This window comes from Littorina saxatilis, linkage group LG5, assembly GCF_037325665.1.
Source record: "Littorina saxatilis isolate snail1 linkage group LG5, US_GU_Lsax_2.0, whole genome shotgun sequence".
Lineage (NCBI taxonomy): Eukaryota > Metazoa > Mollusca > Gastropoda > Littorinimorpha > Littorinidae > Littorina > Littorina saxatilis.
In genome coordinates, this window is record NC_090249.1 from 29,815,399 (window position 1) to 29,840,692 (window position 25,294).

At 45.7% G+C, this 25,294-nt stretch overlaps 1 protein-coding gene and 1 non-coding gene across 4 annotated transcripts in view; both read left to right on the forward strand.

The window, feature by feature from the left end:
- Positions 1-25,294, forward strand: part of LOC138966814 (laminin subunit alpha-2-like) — a 242,658-nt gene that overhangs the window by 144,283 nt on the left and 73,081 nt on the right. For all 3 annotated transcript variants that reach the window (XM_070339159.1, XM_070339160.1, XM_070339161.1), the window contains exons 21-33: positions 790-899; positions 1,336-1,519; positions 2,011-2,150; positions 7,155-7,295; positions 7,898-8,062; positions 8,855-9,034; positions 9,699-9,820; positions 12,845-12,965; positions 20,861-21,001; positions 21,455-21,582; positions 22,064-22,147; positions 22,591-22,787; positions 23,585-23,724. In XM_070339159.1, coding sequence (XP_070195260.1) covers positions 790-899; positions 1,336-1,519; positions 2,011-2,150; positions 7,155-7,295; positions 7,898-8,062; positions 8,855-9,034; positions 9,699-9,820; positions 12,845-12,965; positions 20,861-21,001; positions 21,455-21,582; positions 22,064-22,147; positions 22,591-22,787; positions 23,585-23,724 — 1,853 coding nt within the window. The remainder of the gene's footprint in view (positions 1-789; positions 900-1,335; positions 1,520-2,010; positions 2,151-7,154; positions 7,296-7,897; positions 8,063-8,854; positions 9,035-9,698; positions 9,821-12,844; positions 12,966-20,860; positions 21,002-21,454; positions 21,583-22,063; positions 22,148-22,590; positions 22,788-23,584; positions 23,725-25,294) is intronic.
- Positions 14,312-14,430, forward strand: LOC138967894 (5S ribosomal RNA). Its single transcript, XR_011456070.1, has one exon. It is a non-coding gene; the product is annotated as a 5S ribosomal RNA (ribosomal RNA).

The window sequence follows — 25,294 nt, forward strand, 5'->3', positions numbered from 1 at the left end:
TGTTTAGTAGCCACAAGAAGTGATTAGCATAGACTCAATCCTGTTGTTTGTGTGTCTCTGTGTGAGTGTATGGGGGAGGGGGTGGTGTGGTCACCCCTCCCGTGACCGGACACCTGCAATGTACGGACAGTTTTGCTATGGCCCAAGGGTGTCCGTTCATGAGAGGGACTGCTGTATACTAGATTCTTCAAGTGCTGGTAATAACTTGAATTGTTAACTATGCATCACACTGAACATCTATGAACTTATATGACCCTGTGTTTTGATGCTAATATAGAGGAATGTGCTCTGTACAATTGATAGAATTCCAAAGAAAATCAACTAAAACAGTCCTACTTTAGATTCTAGCATTTTGTTGATTTGATAAAGCCGGTTAAAGGGGTTGCTTGATAAAAAAAAAAAATCCAACATCCAGGATAGAGTTGTGAAACGCTAAAGTTTAAGGAGGAAGACTGTCTCTTTAAGACACTCATTGTTTTGAGACTGAGGGACTGTAGCAAGCTGCTTAATGTCACAAACCGACGTTGTGGTGGAATTTTGGCGTTTTAAACATCTCTTTAGGAGAAAGACAAAACTGATTATTTTTTTATTATGAAATAGTGTTTATACTCGTTACTGGTATGGATAGAAAGATGAAAGAATGTTCAATCATGCATTGTCAATCGTATTTAAGAGAATATTTTCCGTGGAGAATAATTTGCTCAGTCTAAAGCTCAAAAACATCAAAATCACCAAGAATCTAGTTACGCCAAAATTCCACGATGACATCGAAATGGTGATTGTGTGCAGGGTGTGACTGCTACACTCCAGGGACCAACAACATCACTCAGTGTGATCCTCGCTCTGGTCGCTGTCTGTGTCAGCCCAACGTTGTAGGCCAGCGATGTGACACGTGTCAGGTAGGGTTGTCCTATCTTTCATCTGTGTTAAGCTAAACTCATGTTGAGAGAGAGAGAGAGCGAGAGATTGTGTATGTGTGTGTGTAGGCGGGGAGTTCTTGATTAAAAAATTTTGGTCAGCTTGCCTGTGTGTATGACACAGTATATCTTGTGGTGAGAAAATGTCAGCGTTCCTGGTTTATACTTGCTTCTATAGCCAGTTGCAGTTTTTAAAGAAAGGCAAAAGGAAACATCAGTATGAAAGTCCCTTGTTCATTTCAGAGCTTCTTATTCTCTCAAGTGCGAGGAGATGGATTCCCCAAAACTCTCCCTTACTCTTGTTGGACATGTATGCATTTAGAGCGCTTACATCCCTTTGTTTTTCAAAGGAAATATCAGCAGCAGAACCATTGATGTCAAACTTTGAAGTAGTTTTGCCACTTTCAACTGTCCACAGGTTGGTTTCTACGGCGTCGACAGCGGGCAGGGTTGCAGACAGTGCGGATGTGACAGCGTGGGATCCACGTCCTACCAGTGCGACCAGCGAAGCGGCCAGTGTCCCTGTCGGCCGGGGGTCACAGGTCGAGACTGTGCCCAGTGTCAACCAGGATACTACGGATTTTCCTCTGCGGGTTGCCAACGTGAGATTGTTGATGCGTTTGCCTCCTCATTTGCTGCCACTTGTATCGGTTCTTTGTATCTGCTTGGTTATGTCTGTTTTCCTGATTAGGAAATGGGGATTTTTTTCTTGGAGCCAGAAAACATTGAGAAATTGAGACGCCCTTGTGAGAGGAGAAAAACAGAAAACGTCGGTTGTGCAAGATATCTTTTCTGAAGGGGAAAGGAGAAGGGGATTACTTCTCAGCAAGTGATCCAGACAACACCTAAGGGTGTATGGAGAAAAAACTCTGCCTAAAGCACAAGCAAATGAGCAGAAAAACAAACAGACATTAAACCTAAACATAACTTTTTTACCTATGGAACTGGACAGTTCTTGGAATTTTTAGGATAGGCATTTTATACACTACGAAAGAAACTGTCATTCCATCATTATCTACATAAATCACAGCCAAGAATTTCAGCCAGTGTGTATATGAAAATGTACGCTTATCCCTGGTTCTGTTGATTTCAGGATGCCAGCCATGTAACAAGCCAGGCCACGTATGTGACCCCAACACAGGAGAATGTGCTTGCCCACCCAACACCATGGGCCCCAACTGCGAGCGCTGCGTCACAAACTCATACAATTTTAACAACGACCAGGGCTGCAAGGTAAGGACTATCAGGGAGCCACAAGTCTTCACGGCACTGTGGTTTGGGAAGGTGCTATCACTAGTGTTGTTACCACGCTGATGAGCGGTAGTTGCCTTCGGGACTACTGTCACTAAGGTGTCAAGGTCACAACAGCAGTTACAAAATAGTCATGACTGTCGCCAAGGTTACAAGGGCCAGAAACCACAAGGTTGTGTTACTGTTACCATGGAAATAAGGGCAGTAACCTTGGGGAAGTAAGTGTTCTGGAGGTCATCAAGGGTTTGGACTTTTTCGCTGTTTGCTGTAGTTTTTTGTCATCACTGCTAATTGGGCTTGGACACAAAAGTAATGGTTAACAAGAGCAGAGTTTTTGCTGTGTGATTTCACTGTTAACTGAGCTTGGAGCACAAAAGTAATGGTTAACAAGAGCAGAGGTTTTGCTGTGTGATTTCACTGTTAACTGAGCTTGGAGTACAAAAGTAATGGTTAACAAGAGCAGAGGTTTTGCTGTGTGATTTCACTGTTAACTGAGCTTGGAGTACAAAAGTAATGGTTAACAAGAGCAGAGGTTTTGCTGTGTGATTTCACTGTTAACTGAGCTTGGAGTACAAAAGTAATGGTTAACAAGAGCAGAGGTTTTGCTGTGTGATTTCACTGTTAACTGAGCTTGGAGTACAAAAGTAATGGTTAACAAGAGCAGAGGTGTTGCTGTGTGATTTCACTGCTAACTGAGCTTGGAGTACAAAAGTAATGGTTAACAAGAGCAGAGGTGTTGCTGTGTGATTTCACTGTACAAAAGTAATGGTTAACAAGAGCAGAGGTGTTGCTGTGTGATTTCACTGCTAACTGCGAGGCTTAGAGCACAACAGTTAACATTCTTCTGTAGGAGAGGTTGTAATGTTACATCATAACTGCAAAAGCAACTCAAAGCACACCAGTAACATGCATTGATTTGTCACCATTGTAAAGTGCGTGGGCTTTTTTGTGTGTGCTTTGTTGGTTTTGTGCACTTTATAAACATATTTTCATCATAGTTCTATCTGTTGGTTGAAAAGAATATGTCAACAAAGCCAGTCACATATTAATCATGGTGCTGGGTTAAGTTTTGCACAAGTGGTATTCTATGCTTTCATCGTTTTCCTAATAGTTTTGGTTTATGTCTGTGTGTTGTTTTTGAAAATTTAGAATGTTAGAAGTGTAAGCTCAACAAAATTAAAATTAAAACTCTTTAATTGTGAGTTACTTGTTTTTTCTTAACTAATTCTGTTTGAAGTCAGCAGAAATTGGCAAATGAATATTAATTTTTTTTTTACATGTATTAAAAAAAAATGTAATCGGTTGTCACTAACTAAAATTTTAAATGTGTAGATCTTAAATAAACAACCTTAACTCTATAACGGTAGCAAAGATGTTGTACACCTAGCGTTTAGAACTTTGTTTCTCTAACTAAAGTGTACTTGATCTATTAGGATTGTAACAGTTTCATTTAAATTAACTGAACCTACTGGGCTCTTTAAAACTTACATAACATATGCATGTGTCTAATTCTGGTAAATGGTCGATGATGTAAAGATAAAAGAATAACCAACAACTAAAACCTCATGAACAGGAAGGCACTTCCATTTTTGAATGCACGGTTGGAATGCACGAGCAGATGATTTTTAACAAAACGTATGCTTTTCCTTTTTAGTTTGTTAGAACACATCTAATTGCATTTCTTTATGCTTTTTTGTAAAGTCTTGAACAAGACTGGGTAGTTTGCTTTTCATCTTAGTTCATTGTCTGTCGTTTGTCTCGTTTTGGTTTGTGTGTTGATGTTGTTTTAAAAAAATTTGCATTAGTTTGTTGACGTTTTTAGTACATAATTATAGGTACGTTTCTGCTGATGGCTTGCAACAGCAGTAGCTACTAGCTGTAATCCCATACACTAGAACACTTTTTTTAATTATGATTTGAAGCGTATCTTATTAACTGAGTGCTTAACCAAGTATTTAAAAGTGTAGATGTGCATGCTTGTTTACTATGCTTTTATTTTAATTCAGCTCACTGTGAACTGTATCTGTATCCTTTTGTTTTAATTTGAATTGCTTACTACATGTAGCTGTATATATATACTACCTTGACTAAAGCGCAGCACAAAAAGAGCTTGCCATGTTCTCAACTCTTGCCCCCCCCAAATAAAAAATAAAAATAATCAAAATAAAAAATGCCCTTTTCTTTCTCAGATCTTGGCCAAGGCCTTTAGACATTTTTGCCAGTTTAGTTTTCTTCATGCAGAACATTATTTTTAAAAAGCAACCAGTTAACACCTGATTAAGTTGGGGAAGCCGTCTTTGCAAGAGTATGTATGAGAAAAGCTCAGAAACGAGTGACTCCACAATAAGGAGGAGAGAGAAAGTGGCAATCTTTTTTCAGAACCAAACCAATATCAAAAGACAGTTAAAACTTAATATTATAACAAATAACATTATGCTGTGTGCTCTAACCATGCTAGGTTTGGTTGGTTCAGCTGCCGTTTAACAACATGCTTGGTATGTGTGCACTCTTGATGTTTTCCAGCGGTGCAACTGCACCGAGGAGGGTTCAGAGTCCCAGCAGTGTGACCCAGTAAGCGGTGTTTGCACTTGCCGCCCTGGTTTTCGTGGCTTCAGTTGCGAAGCATGTCTGACGGGTTACTATGGGTTCCCCAAGTGTGATGCATGTTTGTGTAACGCAAGCGGAACCCAAGCAGAATCGTGCACCAGTGGCCCTGATTTGTGCGAGTGTGATTCCTTCGGCCAGTGCGAGTGTAAGGTAAGAGTTACAGAGGAAGACAATTGCACCGAGAGTTGGTAAAAGTGCACAGTGCACTGAAAGGTTGCAGAAGGCTAACATGGAAGATTCCGGGGTTGTCAGCACTTTATAGTTTATATATATTCAAAACAGTTATAGTGGTTAGACACCATTTTTAAAATTATTCAATTTAAGACTAATCACATAGCTGCGCACAGTAGAGATACAGGGTGATTTTTTTTGTAGAAACAGGGTTTGAACCAGAAAGAGATGTACGCGTATTTACACTAAAATGTTAGAGACTATATCGAGAATTGAACTGGAAGTTCTTAGGTGTTGTTGGTAAGACAGCAGTTGAGTAGGCATAAAATTCCGAATTGCAAGAAGATCGAAAACTATGGTGTTGAGGAAGCATGGTTGCAAAGAACAAGATTTGAGGAAAATGTCATCCACTGCGTCTAGAAAATTTAAATGTTACCAGCTGTCTTCATAATTTTCTTGAGTTGAAAAAGTCAGTTTCCATTTTACCAACAATTTTGGGATGGAGCTCTATTCGGCAGATGCAGTTTGCTGTAAATTACAGCATGTCCTTGTTCTCATCAAAACCTTTCTGGCAAAGAAAATTGCGTGTACAGTAGTTAATATATTATGGATGTGTGCCGTACGTAGAGCAGCTGATTGGGGTTAAGCCATTAGTTTGATTAAGAAATCTTATGGGCATGTGAGATCTAGACTGTAGTGTGGCATGATTGGTGTTGTGAGTACAGAGTGGTGGTAGATGGTGAATGCATTGTGCAACGCTTCGGACCCTGAGCAATGAACAAGTCAATCACTTGGGATCAGTGACTTGGGTCTTGTTGGCCATATGAGACTCTTAATTACCTTTTTGTCAACATTTAATGATTTTTGAAACTTGTATGCACTTTCCTTGATCATGGTAAACTGATGTTGAACAGACTACTTTTTTGTGAACAGTAAACAATAGAAATACATGTACATTTGAACATGATTTGAACAAAAAGTCGGATGTGGATGTTAATGTTAACCTTAAGGGGAGAGGAAGTTCAAAACATTAAAACTGGCTGTTTGCACATTTGTTTGCATTATTTTGATGTACTTTAAGCTAAAAAGCATAACAAGTCACATTCATGCTCATTCTCCCCCCCTTTCCCCCGTCGCGATATAACCTTCGTGGTTGAAAACGACGTTAAACACCAAATAAAGAAAGAAAGATTCATGCTCATTTTTAGAACTACATGTAGCAACAACATTATACATTTATCATTTCAAGCATTCATTTTTGAACAATAGCCAAATAGATTTGATAAGTTTGGTGTGTATTGATCCAATGTTGAAGTGCAGGTATAGTCATAGCAGCTCTTCTTTTTTTCACAGTATAGAAACACACTTAATAGACAGGTTTATACACAATTTGCACACATTTTATAGCATTTTACACACTTTTTTGTTGTTGTTGAAACATTTGCTTTCGATACCATTAAGCTTAAATCAGAGGGTTTGAATTTGATGCTAACACTGATTAACATGCTCAGCTTTTAATTGCAATTGCGCAGGTTTTGCAAGCTTTTGTTTTACAAGGCCATGCAAAGAGCTTTTTTGAGAGTAAGAATCAGAGAAAAGGTACTCTATCCCATGCCAAGGCCTCAAAATCCCACACCACCAGTATTCTTCCTCTTCCTCCCAACCTCGGACATTGTTTGAACTGTTTTTCTTTTCAGCATTTTGCTTTAGATAAATTTCATAATGTGGTAGGTATATGTGTATAATGAAGTTTTCAGATATGTGTGTTGATAAAGAATGTATCGAGGCATATTTCTAAGAAGATAATTATGGTAGATCAAAGGAGATAACAGCAAATCACATGTACAAATGGACTTCATGGACAGTAAGTGGATAAAACTTCATTGCCCTTAAGTGACTTCGACTATGTGATAGCGATAACGTACGAACGTATTTCACAACTTGCGTGCAGACAGAAAGCTAACAGGGCATTCTACTGGAAAGGTAAACTCCTGAATCATACCCTGTATCAGAGGTTTAAATAAACTCGCATAAGACTGAGGGATTTTACAGGTAAACATGGAGGATAATTTTACGTATGAATAGTATTGCACAGCTTGCATGCAGACAGACAGAAAGTTAACAGGGCAATTTCTACTGGAAAGCTAAACTCCTGAAGCGAACATTGTATCAGCTGATGTTTAAATAAGAGACTGAGGGATTTTGCAGACAAACGTGGAGGGGGAGCAGTGTGACAGGTGTGCACCAGGTACTTTCAGCCTTCAGCGTGATAACCCCAAAGGATGCACCGAGTGTTACTGCTTCTTCCGCAGTCAGGAGTGTATGCAGGCCCCCTACATTTGGAGCACAGTAAGAGTTATCCTCTGATCAGTGAATATTTTTGAAGAATATGAACAAGTATTTGTTTTGATGTGATGGACTACAGCTGTCAGATGATAAGGCATCGAAATGTGTCTAAAATTTCTCAAATGTTATTGTAGCAGAATATGCTTGTGTGTGCATCTACTTTGGTACATTTACACAGGCAGAAGCCTCAATAGAGTCAGATTGTAATCACTTTCTTTTGTGTTTAGTTTTACAGTGTTAATGTATTATGACGGTCATGGGCACATGCAATGCATGTGTAGATATCCACACATAGATAGGCACACACACAAACAAACAAGCAAACACACTCACACACACACACACATGCATGCACACACTCACTCACACACCCGCTCTCTCTCTCCCCCACTCTTTTTCCCTTATATATCTCTCTCTCCCCATTGTCTTCCACCCTCTCTCTCTGACTCTCTCTGACTCTCTCTCTCTCTGACTCTCTCTCTCTCTGACTCTCTCTCTCTCTCTCTCTCTCTCTCTCTCTCTCTCTCTCTCTCTCTCTCTCTCCCCTTGCTCCTCCTCAAACCAACCCCCTCCCGCTCTTAATCCACTCTCTCTGTTTTCAACAGATTACAGTGGACACACGCCGAGTGACCATCAGCCCTCAAGCAAGAGAGCCAGTAGTGGTTATGGACGGTTACCTGGTCATCAACTCCACACAGGTGTATGTGGACCCTGCTGTCCAGACACGTCCACTCTACTGGTCCATGCCAGCTGAGCTGCTTGGTGACAAGGTTAGTTTTCATTCTTGTTAAGTGAAGTGATTGTGATTTTCTTTTTGGGGGGAGGTGGCATCTTTTGCAGAGCTGTCTTAGGGTAAATACAAATACCCGATTTTTCCGAGCACTCTCCAGTCCACGCACCTGGAAGTCTCAGATTAACTTGAGATATAAGGTCTAGAAATAAAAAATCGTCTCCTGAATTTATTGCTGCAGCTCTGGTAACAAGAAGATTTGGAGAGGAAAGCCTGTTTGAAAAAAAAGTAACTTGAGGTTTTATTTTTACTGCATTGACGGACGTCATGTGCCAGTTGATTATTAGTTCATCCAGCGTCATACCCTGTTGAAACACAGTGCTATCATCGGACTTGACAAACACAGTGCTATCATCGGACTTGACAAACACAGTGCTATCATCGGACTTGACAAACACAGTGCTATCATCGGACTTGACAAACACAGTGCTATCATCGGACTTGACAAACACAGTGCTATCATCGGACTTGACAAACACAGTGCTATCATCGGACTTGACAAACACAGTGCTATCATCGGACTTGACAAACACAGTGCTATCATCGGACTTGACAAACACAGTGCTATCATCGGACTTGACAAACACAGTGCTATCATCGGACTTGACAAACACAGTGCTATCATCGGACTTGACAAACACAGTGCTATCATCGGACTTGACAAACACAGTGCTATCATCGGACTTGACAAACACAGTGCTATCATCAGACTTGACAAACACAGCTGCAAGGGCATGATTACACCTTGATATGCTTTCTGTCTTTGTTTCAGACTGTGTCGTACAATGGAAGATTAGACTTCATCCACTTTTTTGACGCACCAGTCGGAAGCCTCGGCACTCGAGGCACCTTTCCTCTCGTTGTTTTGAGGGGCAATGGCTTTGAGCTGCACGGGGACGTCACTGCACTTGAACCCAACCACGCTGAGTCCTTCAGCATCAAACTTCATGAGGTGAGTAGTAGGGAGAGTGCTGTGCTGCTTTGAGAGTAGGTGTGATGTGTATTTGTGTTTCTGGCAGTCTTGTTGTGGAGGACTCTGAGGTGGTGTAGGTTTATGTGTTGGGAGCAGTTGCAGGGTGTTGGATGAATATGGGGCTAGCTCTCACTTTGGATTGCAAAAGATTTTGAGTTATGAGGAAATTGTTTGGTTAGTGTCTTTTTAGAAACTATCCAAGAGGAATAATGTATCAGCCAGCGCCAGGCAGCATGTAACTGTCAGAAATAAATTGTGCGAAATTTAGCTCAGTGTGAAATTTAGCTCACCACACTTCTGCTGTGGTAATAAATGAAAAAGATAGTGGAGTGTTTTGTCACAAAAGAATTGATGGGGATAGAGATATCAGAAAAGGAAAGCTACTGCTGTGTGACAGTGCTTCTGATATTGCAGGATATAAAGTCAGTGACTTCAGACTTAAAATCTAGTCAAAAAAAGTCCCAGGGAGGGAGAGTCATATGCAAATGAGAGATGGTATTAGAATTGAGGTTAGTTTACAGGCTTTGTGAACAGAAAAATTCAAGAAAACAAGATTGCACGAGAAAGAAATTTTTAAAATCAGAAGGCTGGTCTTATACAGCAGTTTCCTTGCATGAGTTATCTAAGTTGTCTGTGGCTGCAGAGCAACTGGCGTTTACCTGGCCAACAGCCACCAGTGTCGCGACGTTTGATGATGGTGGTGCTGCAGAACGTGACGGCCATCTTGATCCGTGCGACACAAGATGGCAGCGCTACATACGCTGAGTGAGTATATACACACTTGCTTCATCCTGTCACAAGCATGCTTACATCAATCACTTGGTGCAAGGGAACAACCCTCCCCCCCTCCCCTTGTTTTAGTTAAAGACCTTAATTCAGAAATCTGAGAAAATCAGGTCTTAAAAAAGAAAGGAGTCTTGAAGTGGAGGTAAACTCAGAGAGGTTATGAGCAGAAACTCTGAAAACACAAGGTCTTGAAAGGGGGGGGGGGGGGGGATGGTTTTAAATCAGGAGATCTTAAAAGGGGGGTTCCACTGTAGATGCCAGCCCATCTAAATAAAGGTGCCAGCAAAGATTACTTTCTTGGTTATAAACAACAACTTCGACCATGTGTGGTTGCTTTATCTATCAGTGTCAAAGTATAGGACCATGCCGCCAGCTTTAAGATGGCCTCCAGCCTGTAACTTAAATTGTGCTTTATTTTGTGTGTTCCTTTCACGGGGGAAAAAAGCAGTAGGGTGGCTCAAAAAAAACGCTTTTTTTGAAATGTTACCCTCCCCTGGTTTTATTTTGTGCGTATTGGTGTATATATCACCCTGATTTTCTTTCAGAATTTTTCGACCTATTTTGAGGGGTGCCATTTCACGATTTTCTTTAAAAAAAGCTGAAAAATCACGTTTTTTGGGCTAAAATAAACTTTTTTTTTAAATGTTACCCTCCCCTGGTTTTATTTTGTGCGTACTGGTGTATATATCACCCTGATTTTCTTTCAGAATTTTGCGACCTATTTTGAGGGGTGCCATTTTACGTTTTTCTTTAAAAAAATCTGAAAATCACGTTTTTTTGACTTAGTGCACAAAATATACTCATAAAGGTGATCAGATTTTATTGAAATTGAGGATTTAAGTACGTTACAATGCAAACAATCACATATTATTACAGTCCTGGTTATAATACAAAACCGATATTCATTCTACGATCTATCTGCTAATCACTATTCTTGTTACTGTATTATCTCGAGTAAGCCGAAGTAGGATTTACGGTGGACAAATTGTTCCTTGAAAGTCGGCTAATGCGCGATGTTTTACAGTCATAATACAAAACCGATGTTCATTCTACAATGTCATTCAAGTCTGCCTTGCGGAGGTGAGAGAGGCGGCAGCGGTGGTCGGTTCCGACTACTATGACATCATCAATATGGCCTGGATCGCGTGTCATGTTGGCATATTCCTGGACATCCTTGACCGCCCTCTCTGCGCTGTCATTGACGACCTTCATATCTCGGGTCAGGTCCCTCAGCTCCTGGTAGGCGGGGGACAGAGGCCAGGTCGCAGGCTCAGTGAGGAGCCACGCTGTGTCAAGGCAGAAGAGTTTGAAGAGAAGCCATGACCTCTCTGTCACCAGCTCCCCTCACATCGGCCCCTACTCCATCACCACCACCCTCGCCCTGACATCAAAGGAGTGGGCGAGGGTACAGCTGGAGGCAAACACGTTCGAACGAGAAGATTACCGGGAGCTCACAGAGAGTATCTACTTCTATCTCGGTGGAGATGTCCCCCGTGGATACCGTATGCGACGCCCAGGTGCCATGCATTCTGCACGCTTCATGGCGAGCTCCATCTACCTTCTCAAGATGCAGCTGCTGAGTAACATCTGGCCGATGAAAGTCCTCGAGCAGCCTGTGGTGGAGAAGATGGCCCAGATTGTGGTGCTACTATACGGGCCATACTACGTGAAGTCCCGCCTCTCCACATCCGCCCCTCGCCACGACCTGGAATTCTACTATTCACTCCTGGCATACATCTCGGTCGAGCCCGCTGCAGCAAGGAAGGGGCTTGATAGTATCCGGCGGCACATGTGGTATCTCGTGCCCGAGCAGGTCATCCTGTGTCTCTTTGATGACATGGTGTCAGACAAGGAGAAGAAGGAAGTTGCTGATGCTCTGGTGGCACTGCCTGCACCACGCTACTTTGCCCCGGGAAAGCCAAACTTCCAGCCAGTGATTCGCCTACTGACTGACACCCGCCCAAGCCTCGCCACCTTTGTGACAGAGAGGTCATGGCTTCTCTTCAAACTCTTCCACCTTGACACAGCGTGGCTCCTCACTGAGCCTGCGACCTGGCCTCTGTCCCCCGCCTACCAGGAGCTGAGGGACCTGACCTGAGATATGAGGGTCATCAATGAGAGCGCAGAGAGGGCGGTCAAGGATGTCCAGGAATATGCCAACATGACACGCGATCCAGGCCATATTGATGATGTCATACTAGTCGGAACCGACCACCGCTGCCGCCTCTCTCACCTCCGCAAGGCAGACTTGAATGACATTGTCTAAATGGAGATAGCCGATGTAGAATGAACATCGGTTTTGTATTATGACTGTAAAACATCGCGCATTAGCCGACTTTCAAGGAACAATTTGTCCACCGTAAATCCTACTTCGGCTTACTCGAGATAATACAGTAACAAGAATAGTGATTAGCAGATAGATCGTAGAATGAATATCGGTTTTGTATTATAACCAGGACTGTAATAATATGTGATTGTTTGCATTGTAACGTACTTAAATCCTCAATTTCAATAAAATCTGATCACCTTTATGAGTATATTTTGTGCACTAAGTCAAAAAAACGTGATTTTCAGATTTTTTTTTAAAGAAAAACGTGAAATGGCACCCCTCAAAATAGGTCGCAAAATTCTGAAAGAAAATCAGGGTGATATATACACCAGTACGCACAAAATAAAACCAGGAGAGGGTAACATTTTTTTAAAAAAAGTTTATTTTAGCCCAAAAAACGTGATTTTTCAGCTTTTTTAAAGAAAATCGTGAAATGGCACCCCTCAAAATAGTTCGAAAAATTCTGAAAGAAAATCAGGGTGATATATACACCAATACGCACAAAATAAAACCAGGGGAGGGTAACATTTCAAAAAAAGCGTTTTTTTGAGCCACCCTAACATATGGCCTTGCTAGTTTATGTTGCTTAGCAGCCAAATTTCCCAGCGATGGGACAATAAAATAATGAAAATGAAATTTTTAAAAATTAAATGCATTTCTTTTGTGTGTCACAGGATAGGACCCATTGGGCTGGAGGTAGCGGAGCCAGACCGCAGTGCCAGCAGCACTGACATTGTGGCTTACGGAGTGGAGCAGTGCGAGTGTCCCGACAGATACTCTGGCCTCTCCTGTCAGGTCGGACTGAGTTTTTGTTGTATTGCTTCATTGATTGTAAACCTGATTTATTGTCACTTGTGCCACCTGTCTATAAAATTGACATTTGGAAGAAGGATATGCTTGATTAAATTACATATCTTAACCCGACTCACATATAGCATTAACTTCAGTTTAAGTGCTAAGACGCTGAACTACGCTTCACCCCAAAGGGGAAGTAACCCCCTAAAAAAGAACGGCCTTGACCTATCACCCATGTTATACAAGAGTCAAGGTCATACCGTCACGTGACCTATCACGCGTGACTCCACCGTCGCCATGTTGTGAAAGCTATATGCTATATGTGAGTCGGGTAAGTATATTAATCAAATCAAAATGTCAATATAACACTTACCTCGACAGTACTATTCTTGCACATTATCTATTATAGGCCGAAAAAATTGGACAAAACGCTGAGTGGGTACAATTATCTCCCATAACCATGCGCCACCGTGGATCCCAAGCACTGTCCGAGTGCTTCCCCCTTACAGGATGTAGGTGGCGCGTCCTCTTTCTTTTTTCGCGCGTGTCAGACCGGCTGTGTTTCTGCTACGCTCCCGGATTATTTTGGACTAAGAGGCTTCTTTTCTGTGTGGACTATCACCTGTTGGATTATTGTGTGTTATTCCACTTCTGGCTTGAGGCTACGTTGTGTTTCCTTCAACTTGTGCCTCCGTTTTTGTGTGGCGGACTCGGCGTGCCTCCCGTCCTACTTCGTGGTGACCGGTCGTCTGCTTCTCGTTTCACCGCATTCACTTGAGTATTGACCTAAATTTTCTTTGAATTTTGTTAATTCTCGGTCTTTAAGGGTACGTACAGGGCGAGGTAGGATGTCTCGTCCTGTTTTGGGCTCTGGTTCTACGGAACCAGAGTCTGCCGGGGGCAACCCTTCTCCGGGCGCCCAGCGTCATGTTTTACGCACGGAGAAGGGGATCTTTCGGCGCTCCGACTCTCCCTCCCCAAACGCTTTGCGTTTGCGGCGAGGGAGGGCGGAGAAAGCCTGTTTGAGCAAGCTCAATGCGAGCTTGCTCAAACAGGCTGGGCTTGAGCCTGGGACTTCGGGCGGGGCTGCGCCGTCGAAGGTTCGGGGAAGGTCGAGGAGAAAGAAAAAGCTTCTTTCTCCTTCTCCTTCAGTGGAACAGGCTTCCCCCCCTTCGACGCCGTTGTCCGGCCCTCAGTCTCAGGCTTCAGCTCCTCCCGGTTTCAAGCCTGGGGGGAAGGTTTCCTTCTCCTCCCTGGCTCGAATCCGGGGGCAGGTCGATTCCCAACCCTCTTTGGGGGTTGGTGAATCCGATCTAGGGGCTACTGGAGAGACTCAGGTTTTGACAGCCAACGGCCATACCACGTTGTAAACACCGGTTCTCGTCCGACCACCGAAGTTAAGCAACGTCGGGCCCGGTTAGTACTTGGATGGGTGACCGCCTGGGAACACCGGGTGCAGTTGGCATTAAAATCTTCCTTTTTCCGGTGCCTCTCCTGTGCCCTCCTCGGTTTCCACCGCTGTGGAAGCCAGGAGGGACACGGGTCCTCCTCTGAACTCCCTCGCTGGGTCGTCTGCTGCTGTTTCGACAGTAGTTTCGGCCTCCTGGGGGGGGAGATCGGAGGAGATGACGGGGTCTCTGAATTCCCTCCCCGCTGGGGTTGGGATGCGAATTGACCCCGTTCAGGGCGGTCCTGTGGGGGCAGGGGTTTCAGGCTTCGTGCCTACGACCACTGCTACTACGGTTCCCTCTGACGTCCGTGTGACTGGTGGCTGTCCCTCTTGTTAAGACGCTCCGGCCGACTAGTTACTGGACGTGGAGGTGTTCGACAGAACGTGGTACTTCTGTCGAATGGTCAGGGCGACGGGAACATTGTTTCTGTTGCTCAGACCGACACCTCCGACCGGACCGTCTTGACCCCACGCCATTCCTTAGCGTCTGGTGTTCGGGTGACGGATGGTCCGGACCAAGGGTCCGGAACGTTCCAGGCTTACGGGTCGGGATCGAACCGGACCCACGGGTCCCGACTGGACTTGACCTCCGGGTTTGGTCCGGACGGGACCCATGGTACGGGACCGTACCGGACCTTAGGGTCCGGTGCGGGACAGTACCTCTGGCCCTTGCCGGACCCCCGGACCTACGGGTCCGGATGGTACGGTACGGGACCAGTGGTTCGGTCGGGACCGGACCACCCGACCACCTCTGTTGGTCTGGGTGGTCTGGCACCGAACCGGAACACACCGGACCACCGGACCTACGGGTCCGGATGGTACGGTACCGGACCAGTGGTCCGGTCGGGGCCGGACCACTCGACCACCTCTGTTGGTCCGGGTGGTCTGGCACCGAACCGGACCATGCCGGACCTACGGGTCCGGATGGTACGGTATGTCCACGTCCGACCGAGCCACCCGAACACTTCTGTGGGTACGGATGGTTCGGTACCGAACGGGACCTCCGGATGCTACGGGACCGGACCGAACCTACGGGTTCGGATGGTCCGGTACCGGACCAGTGGTCCGGTCCGAACCGGACCACCCGACCACCTCTGTTGGTCCGGATGGTCTGTCACCGAACCGGACCATACCGGACCACCGGACCCGTAGGTCCGGATGGTACGGTAGGTCCACATCCGGACCGAACCACCCGAACACTTCTGTGGGTACGGATGGTTCGGTGCCGTACGGGACCTCCGGATGGTACGGGACCGGACCACAGGACCGGAACACCGGACCACCCTATCGGATCGGTCCGGACCACCGGACCACCCTATCGGATCGGTCCGGACCACCCGACCACCTCTGTTGGTCCGGATGGTCTGGCACCGAACCGGACCTACGGGTCCGGATGGTACGGTATGTCCACGTCCGGACCGAGCCACCCGAACACTTCTGTGGGTACGGGTGGTTCGGTGCCGAACGGGACCTCCGGATGGTACGGGACCGGACCGGACCTACGGGTCCGGATGGTCCGGTACTGGACCGGTGGTCGGTGGTCCGGACCACCCGACCACCTCTGTTGGTCCGGATGGTCTGGCACCGGACCACCGGACTTACGGGTCCGGATGGTGCGGTGTGTCCACGTCCGGACCGAACCACCCGAACACTTCTGTGGGTACGGATGGTTCGGTGCCGAACGGGACCTCCGGATGGTACGGGACCGGACCGGAACACCGGACCACCCTACCGGACCGGTCCGGACCACCCGACCACCTCTGTTGGTCCGGATGGTCTGGCACCGAACCGGACCTACGGGTCCGGATGGTACGGTACGTCCACGCCCGGACCGAGCCACCCGAACACTTCTGTGCGTACGGATGGTTCGATGTCGAACAGGACCTCCGGATGGTACCGGACCTACGGGTCCGGACCTACGGGTCCGGATGGCCCGGTGCCGGACCACCCGACCACCTCTGTTGGTCTGGATGGTCTGGCACCGAACCGGACCATACCGGACCACGGGTCCGGATGGTACGGTATGTCCACGTCCGGACCTAACCACCCGAACACTTCTGTGGGTACGATGGTTCGGTGCCGAACGGGACCTCCGGATGGTCCGGCACCGGACCGGAACACCGGACCACCCTACCGGACCGGATCGGCACCCCCGACCGGACCGGACCATTTCTTTTCTGATCAGACCCGATGGGTTCCTGTTCAGTCTATAAATGGCGGGGGTTCGTTGGCTGGGCTGACCCAACAGTCGCAGGGTTGTTGTTTTTCTCCCCCTTCGTCTGCTGGAGACGTTTCGTCTTTGGGGCAGGGGTCTTCGCGGCCTCTTGCTTCTGTGGGCGTTTCTTCACAGCCTGCTTCATCGCTTTCGGCTCTTCCCCCTCAAGCTCCCTACACTCCTGCTTTTGAGGAGTTGTCGGGAAGTGAAGAGGAGAGTGAGTCGGAGGACGATAGGGAGGAGGATCAGGGTCGCCCTGAGGTTAACACTGATCCTCTGCCCTTGCCGGTTTCTGATGGAACTTCCGAAGCTATGCTTCGTACTTTCCAACAGTACATGACAGACATCACGCGGCGTCTTGACGTCACGGATGCCTCTCTTAAGCGTCTGTCGTCTAGTGTTGACACACAGGACCTGGACCCGGGGTCTGAGGACGAGAGGCAGGAGGCTCGTCCTCGCACAGCTAGAAGGACGTTTGAACAGTTTCAGGACGTCCTTCCCTGAGACGCCCTCTCGTCCTTTGAGTCCGCTTCGGCCCGGGCGTGGGAGGCTCACGCCGCGTCTGCCGGCGGCTCGTTTTATGAACGATCCGTCCGCCGGCAATTCGCGTTCCACCCTAGTCTTAGTGCCACGGTGGAAGCGGCAGCACATCGCCTGAGGAGTACAGATTCACGTGCAAACGCGACCTATGTTCCTCGGGAGGACGCGGGTTCAGTGCCATGCTTTCCTTTGGGAGGCGCACCTCCACTGTTTCCTCGTGTCCAATCTGTTTCGTCCCTCCCTTTTCCCTTTGACTCTCGAACTCTCCCTTTCCAGACTTCGAGTGTTTAGGGTGGGGCTGACGGTGATGTGTTCGTTGGGGAGGTGCCTTCGGTCAAGAAGGTGGAACTGAGCTCTGCTTCGTTCCACAATCTTGAGGCCACCGTTTCTTCCACAGTCGAGGCCCAATCACAGGCCTTGACATGGATGAGCACGCTGTCCACACTGTTGGACCCTCCCGATCGGGCAGAGTCCGATTCCACTCGGGTCCTTGACACGGTTCGAGTGGATCAGGCTTTGCATGCCGTGCGATCGTGCGTGACGTCTGCGGCAGAATTGGCCATTGGAACACGGGTCCACTTTATTGGCCCTGTTCCGTGATCATTTTCTGCCTACTTCTATAGTGCCTCCGGATATGAGGAAAAGTCTGAGGAACACGTTTCCTCAGCCTTCTTCCCTCTTTCATCCGGACACTGTTCGTTCTGTGGTGGAGTCCACACGCCAGAGGAACACTGATTCTCTGATGGTTGGCCTCGCTGCTTCGGCGACGGCGGCGGGGAGTAAGAGAAGTGCTACAGTCACCTCCAGCTCCCAGCCTCAGAAGAAGAAGAAGAAGCCAGTTTCACTGCCTCCTTCTTCCTCCTCTTAGGCGCCTGTTGCGTTCCCAAGCAAGACGAAGGGTGCTCAGACAGGTAAGGGGAAGCACCACCACCAGGGGGGGTGGTCGCAAGCCTGCGCCTGCCCGCCAGCAGAATTTTCAGTGAGTCCCGGCCCTACGTTGACGCCCCCTCAAGTTGCCCCTCTTTCGTCCGTCGGTTCCCTTTTTCGGGCCCGCGGCATGTGGGGCAGACTGGTCTCCAACCAGTTTTTCTTGAGGGTGGTGTGGTCGGGGTTTTCTCTACCGCTGTCGTCACAACCTCCATTGTCCGCTCTACCCTGGACGTTCCCCCCTCCTCGAGACCCTGCCAGATGGCAGGCTCTTCAGGACGAGGTGAACTCGTTGGTCGAGAAGAAGGCGGTCTACCCCCTTTCTCAGCCTTCTCGGGGGTTCTGCTCCCGCCTGTTCACCGTCCCCAAAAAGGACGGCCGGTTCAGGCCGGTGTTGGACCTCTCCACCTTGAACTTGTACCTTCACAGGTGCAAGTTCAAGATGGAAACCCCTTCGTCGGTCCGGTTGGTCATCCGGCCAAACGTTTGGGCCATGTCTGGGACCTCCAGGATGCTTACTTCCACATCCTGGTGGCCCCGGGGTACCGACATCTGCTCCGGTTCGTTTGGGAGGGCACAGTGTTCGAGTTTCGGGCCCTCCCATTCGGCCTGTCCTTGGCCCCTCTGATTTTCAACGGGGACAACAACACCACATGCTTAGCTTACCTTCGCCACCAGGGGGGCACCAATTCTCGGTCCCTCTCCCTGTTGGCGGAGGAGATTCTGCTCTGGTGCCAGACCAATCAGGTCCGGATGTCAGTCCAGTTCGTTCCGGGGAAAATGAACGCCCTGGCCGACATTCTCAGTCGGGGCGATCAGGTTCTCTCCACAGAATGGACCATCGCTCACAACGTTCTACAGCGTCTGTGGGCAAGGTGGGACCGTCCTCTGATCGATCGGTTCGCAACTCGATTCAGCGCTCGGCTTCCCAGGTACGTCAGCCCCTTTCGAGACATGAATGCGTTCCACTTGGACGCATTCACTCTCTTGTGGAGGCTCCTCGATGCTTACGCCTATCCCCCGACATCTCTGATTCCGAGGGTGCTGGCAAAATATCTGCAGGAACGACCAAGACTGATTTTGGTCGCGCCTTACTGGCCAACAGCTCCGTGGTTTCCAGATCTTCGCGGTCTCACCCACGTAGACCCTCTACCTCTGGATCTGGACGGGGGAGGTCTGCTCCAGCCTCGATCATGCCTCCCTCATCCACGTCCAGAGAGTCTGTGCTTGACCGCATGGCTCTTGTGCGCTCCAAACTGCTTGCACTAGGATTGCACAAGAGTTCAGTAGAGTTTTCCTTGAACGCTAAGAGGCGATCAACTAATCAGCTCTACGACTTACGCTGGAGAGCTTGGGCCACCTTCGCCTTGTCCAAGGGGATAAAGCCGCTTTATCCCTCAACACAGGACTTGGCCAACTTCCTGGTGGAAGTGTATCAAAAGAAGAGTCTTTCTTCTAAGACTCTTCTTGGATACAGATCTGCCATCGCTTCCACGATTGCGGCCGCTACTGGTCGCAGATCTGAACACTTGATCAGGTCCTCCCTCATCGCTAATGTCCTTTCGGGTATTAGCAATGCAGCGGTGTCTAAACCTCGGGTTTCATTTCCCAAGGGGGATGTCTTTCTGGTCCTCAAACTCCTGCGTAGCAATGAGTTTGAACCCCTGGCAGGCATCAGTATCAAGTTGCTGATTTTTAAGACTAATTGTTCCTCATCGCTTTAGCCACTTGCCGTAGACTCAGTGGTATTCAAGCTTTGAGTGGCCTGGACTTTGACATTGAGTTCACCACACAGCAGTGGTTGCCAGCATGGTCACGTCAGTCTAAGGTATGTTTCTTGGGTATATTTTCTTTTACGGTAGTACTGTTCGAAAATTGCCTGGGTATCTTAATCCTTGGATTTAAGTGATTTTGATTAAGGAGTTTAATACTCTACATATCACCCTCACACCACTCTGGTATTCTGTGCAAGAATAGTACTGTCGAGGTAAGTGTTATATTGACTGTAAGGCTTCTTTTTAAGCCTACTGTCTATATGATACTTACCGAGACAGTACTATTAGAGTTTCCCTCCCGCCTCCCCTCTTGATATGTTATGGGCTTTTTGAGGGTCTGCAGCTCATAAAGAAAGAGGACGCGCCACCTACATCCTGTAAGGGGGAAGCACTCGGACAGTGCTTGGGATCCACGGTGGCGCATGGTTATGGGAGATAATTGTACCCACTCAGCGTTTTGTCCAATTTTTTCGGCCTATAATAGATAATGTGCAAGAATAGTACTGTCTCGGTAAGTATCATATAGACAGTAGGCTTAAAAAGAAGCCTTACATTTACTAATACAATTTTGGATTTACATTGCCCTTCCGAATGTGTGTCTCAAATTTGGCCATTTCCCAGAAAATGTGCAACTGTTTTGGCCAATTTATGCAGTGGTCATTCTTTACTATATAAACCTCTGCAGCTGATGTCATTATAGGAAAGGAGGATAACTATAGTGGCGTCATAGTTTTGAAGCAATTATGTTTCCATGGCACTGACAAACTAACTTGTGGGTTATAACAAAGATTTTTCAGTTGAGTCTGTCAGTGTTTTATGTACATTGTATGTTCTGATTTATTTGCATCTTGTTTTGTCTTCAATTTTGAAATGAATCAGAATATACAATGTAGATAAAACACTGACCTTCTCAACTGAAAAATCTCTGCATTATATCAATCATTTCTTGTTTTATTTATTTTTACATGTGTTTCTTTTTTTTCAACAGAACCCAGCTCCAGGTTACTTCAGAACACGACCAAACCCTGGTCAGAATTTCCAGACTCCAGAGAACGCCATTGGCAACGTACGGCCGTGTCAGTGTTATTCCCATAGCAACGTCTGTCATCCCGAGACGGGAGTATGCAAGGTAAGGGCTGCAACTCCTGCAAGAATAGTGGAATATTTTTTTAATGGCTTTTTCTTGTGTGCATGTGGTTGTGTTACATTTAGTCAATGTTTGTTTTGTTTTTATTCTTTTTGTTTGTAGCATATAGGTTATTTTGATTGACATTGACGTAATTGTTAGTTTCTTCTTATTTTGTTGCATTGAACAACAACAAGGTATAATTTCACAGGACTTGCTGTCAAGGGTGTTCAGAGGTTTTATTTGGGAGTCGTGTAAGGATACCATCACCTGACATGAGTGCGATCTTATCTTTGTCTCCTGCACTGTTTTCAGCCCACATTTTTCTAGCTCAGGATTCAGTCAATTTCAATTGCTTATACTGCAAAATTTGTCACTAAAACAGTGCCTATGAGAACTGTGTACACCAACTTATATCCACATATTCTATCACAGATCTCCTTGTTTTTCTTTCAGGACTGTATGCACAACACGACTGGGGATCGCTGCGATTTCTGTGCCCCAGGGTTTTATGGGATAGCAACTCGTGGCTCTCCCTATGATTGTGCCCCTTGTGCCTGCCCTCTGACGGAGCCTTCCAACAAGTGAGTGGCCAATAGTGGAAGGGATAGATACAGTGGATCCCCCGACCTTAAAAAAACTGAGAAAATCGGGTCTTAAAAAGGATGGAGTCTTAAAATGGGGGTACATTTACAGAGGTTATGAACATAAAATGTGAGAAAATGGGGTCTTAAAACGGTATTAAATTGGACGGTCTTAAAATGTGGGTTCCACTGTATAGCATTGTGTGCGTGTGGGTTTTTTTCTGGCTAAGGAAAGGAAGTGTGGGATGGAGCAGAGAGTGTCAGAAAACAAATGACCAGGTTCTAATGAAAGTATTTTGCTGACTTGATAAAAAAAAATCTGAGTCTTATGTGAGTTTCTGAAAGAATTTGATTTGCTATAGACAGATGACCTAATTGTGAGAACAGTGAATTCTGACTATGTTGCTTGATGATGATTTTTCTGGATCTAACATTTTACAGCAGTATGCATTTAGTTTGACCGTGTATATCTTTTTTTCAGTTTCAGCCCTACCTGCCGTGGTGTCGGCAGTAACCTGATGTGCACCAACTGCAGTGAAGGTCACACAGGGTCACGCTGTGAAAGGTCATTCCCACTTTCCGTTTTCTTTTCTTGTCCCTGTCTTTTTTGTCCTCTTTGTTTAAACTTTTTTTCTTGTCCTATCTTTTTATCTTTTTTTTGTTTTGTTAACTTTCATTTCTTTTCGTTTTATATTATTTTGTGCATATCTGTGTTTGTCATTTTCTGTGTCTTTCTTCTTTATTGTGCTTTGTTGTCAAGGTAACTGCATTTTTGTGAGTAGTGTATTTTACTTGGTGTCTGCATGTCAATAGAACGACGACTGCTGTCTGACATCTGCGTGAAGAAGTATGTTCTGAATAAGCAAAAATCAAACTTTATTTACAAGATTACTCTTCAAAGGCCCATAGAGCTGGGGTACGTACTTGACTGAAGTTTCGTTACTGTTCTTGTGATCTTAACTGTATTTGAATTAAAAACACTTAGTGAATATGTCTCTTCTGATACAGGTGTGAATATGGTTACTATGGTAACCCGGCACAACTAGGGGGAAAGTGCCGGCCATGTAACTGTGCCCCGGAAGGCTCCCTGGACAGTCGTTGCGATCCTGTGTCAGGCCAGTGTCGATGTCGGTCTGGTATCCAGGGGCTACGCTGTGACGGCTGCCCTGATCCTGGACAGGGAGTGCAGAATGGTGTTTGTGTCTGTGAGTGATTTGTGATCATTCTTTTTCTTTGTTCATGGGCTGATACTCCCATGGCTTTTACATGTATGACCGTTTGTACTTCGCCATTTAGGTAGCCATATGCCGCTTTCAGGGGAATTTGTGATAATGTATTGTAAAAATGTTGTTCTCTTTAACAAGCAAACAAGCACATGTGTGTGTCTGTTTGCGCGTGCATGTATGTGAACAAGGAAATTTGTCACAGGAAATTGTCAAAAGTGTCCCCACATTTTAGGTGTTCTTCCATGGCAAGGTATTTTGGTCAAAGTGTCTGTTGTTTGAATGAACATAATAATGGGGAAAAAAGATGTTTCATCGAAAGTCTAAACAACAAAGTGACTGAGGTGAGATGAACAAATTTAAAAAAACAAAAGATATTTGTACTCACCGATACAAGAACAGCACAAGAAAGTACGTATTTTTGCTTATGTAAGCTTCATCAGGAAAAAACAAACACAAAAAGCAGACGCAACATGGAATGAACAAGGTTTGAAAAGAATATGGAGGGGAAACACAAAAAAGGGGAGGAACTCTAGTAACGGAAATAAATGACAGGGGAGAGAAGTGGTTGGATGATGTTAGGGGCACACGCACACACACTAACAATATTACACATTCATAAAGGGAAAAAACAAAACAAAAACAAAAGACATGCACGCACGCACATGCACATACACACACGAAAGTGTTTCTTTAATCAGAGATGCCTTGCATTACATTTACAACTGTATTGTGAGAAAGAATCAAGTGTAGTTTGATCCGACATGGCGTTGTTTCAGCATGCTATGAGGGCTGTACGGGAGAGCTGTTGACGGACCTGCAAAACCTGACTGTTCCCTACGCCCACATCAACGTCTCCGGCCTCACCTACCCCTGGGAGGAGGTCTACCGCATCAGGAATGAAACCCAGAGGCTCAGGGTGAGTAGGACTTGTTTGGAAGGAGAGTATGAGCTTGTAATACAATGGAACCCCCCTTTTAAGACCTCCACAAATCTGAGAAAAGCAGGTCTTAACAAGGAGGGAGTCTTAAAATGGAGGTAGATTTACACAGGTTAAGAACAGAAAATCTAAAAAAAAAATTAAAAAAAAGTCTTATAAGGGAGAGAGTCGTAAATTGGAGGGTCTTGATAGGAGGGTTCCACTATTATACTGTTGAATCTGCTTTGGCAGCCACCTGCCCATTACCACAACTTCAAAGCACAAGTTTTTATTCTGTTTATTATTTGCCTTTTCCATAGTGACCACATGTCTGTATTACAACCACGTTTTTTCTGTCCCTTGGGTGGTCACGATAGACAGGTCTGACTGTATATATGTGGAAACTTGTGCGGTTATATATATCAGGGACTACTCTGAATGTGAATCTAGGAGTCTTTTGGTGTGTTCATCTGTTCTGGTACATACGTCTAAAGTTTGAATGCATTTATGTAGTAGGTGGCTGTTCAAACACAGATGAAGCTGAGGTTATTTAACTCATTCGCCGCGCAGCTAAATTTCCCCTGTGTTCCCTGCCAACGCGCGATTTAGAGCCATTTTGAAAAAAATATTAAAAATCAACAACACAAGATAACCTTACATACCTTATGTTTTTGCAAAGTTTGAAACTTACTCTTTTAGAAAATATATGAAACATTTGAAAGTACATACCTTTTGTTGTCTTCATATCCACGCAAAATATCCAATTTGAAGCAAAACAAAAAAACTTTCTACGTCATGGGTTCATCATACACAATGTCATGATCGACACTTGCATTGCCCAAATCATCACCCAAATGATCGTCCATTGGCACAAAATCGTCACCAGAATCTAAAATATCATCTCCACTATCATCATCACTGAGGTCAAGATCAGAACCGTACTGAATAACACGTTCTAGCACTCTTTTCAAGTTACTACGTCTCAGCAGAACGATCCGCCATCTTGGAAAAGTCAAAACACGTGGGTCGCACACCGTCAACAAAATTTTTATTAATCCCAACAATTTAAGGGAAGGAACTGTTTACAGTGAATGGTACCACTGTAGACAGATAGAAGTTCATTGCAGGGGTTGTTTCCCTTGGTCAGCAGGACCGTTTACACCGTTAAAAATTCGTGATATCCGTCGGAACTCAAGTGCCGGCACGCAGCCAACGCTAAACACAGGTGTCGGAATTCCAGTTCCGACGCGCAGCGAATGAGTTAAGTCCACCTTCAAGATGACAGGATGTTTTTGTGAAGGAATAGAAGCACACACAAGCATGTAGAGTCACACGGATTCTGTGTGCTTTGTGTTATGCTCTTATGATTGAAGTCTCCTCAAATCAAGGTTTCATCTTTCTATGTGCAAATTTGGTGTTGTCCATTTTAGTGCAGTACCAGTGTTACATTTATGCACTCAGGTTTGGAACAGAGAGAGTCCGTAGTATACAGTGGTACCTCCCTTTACGACCCCTCTCTTTTACGGGTCCCTCAATATTACGACCGACTTTTCTCTGACGGATTTTTTCT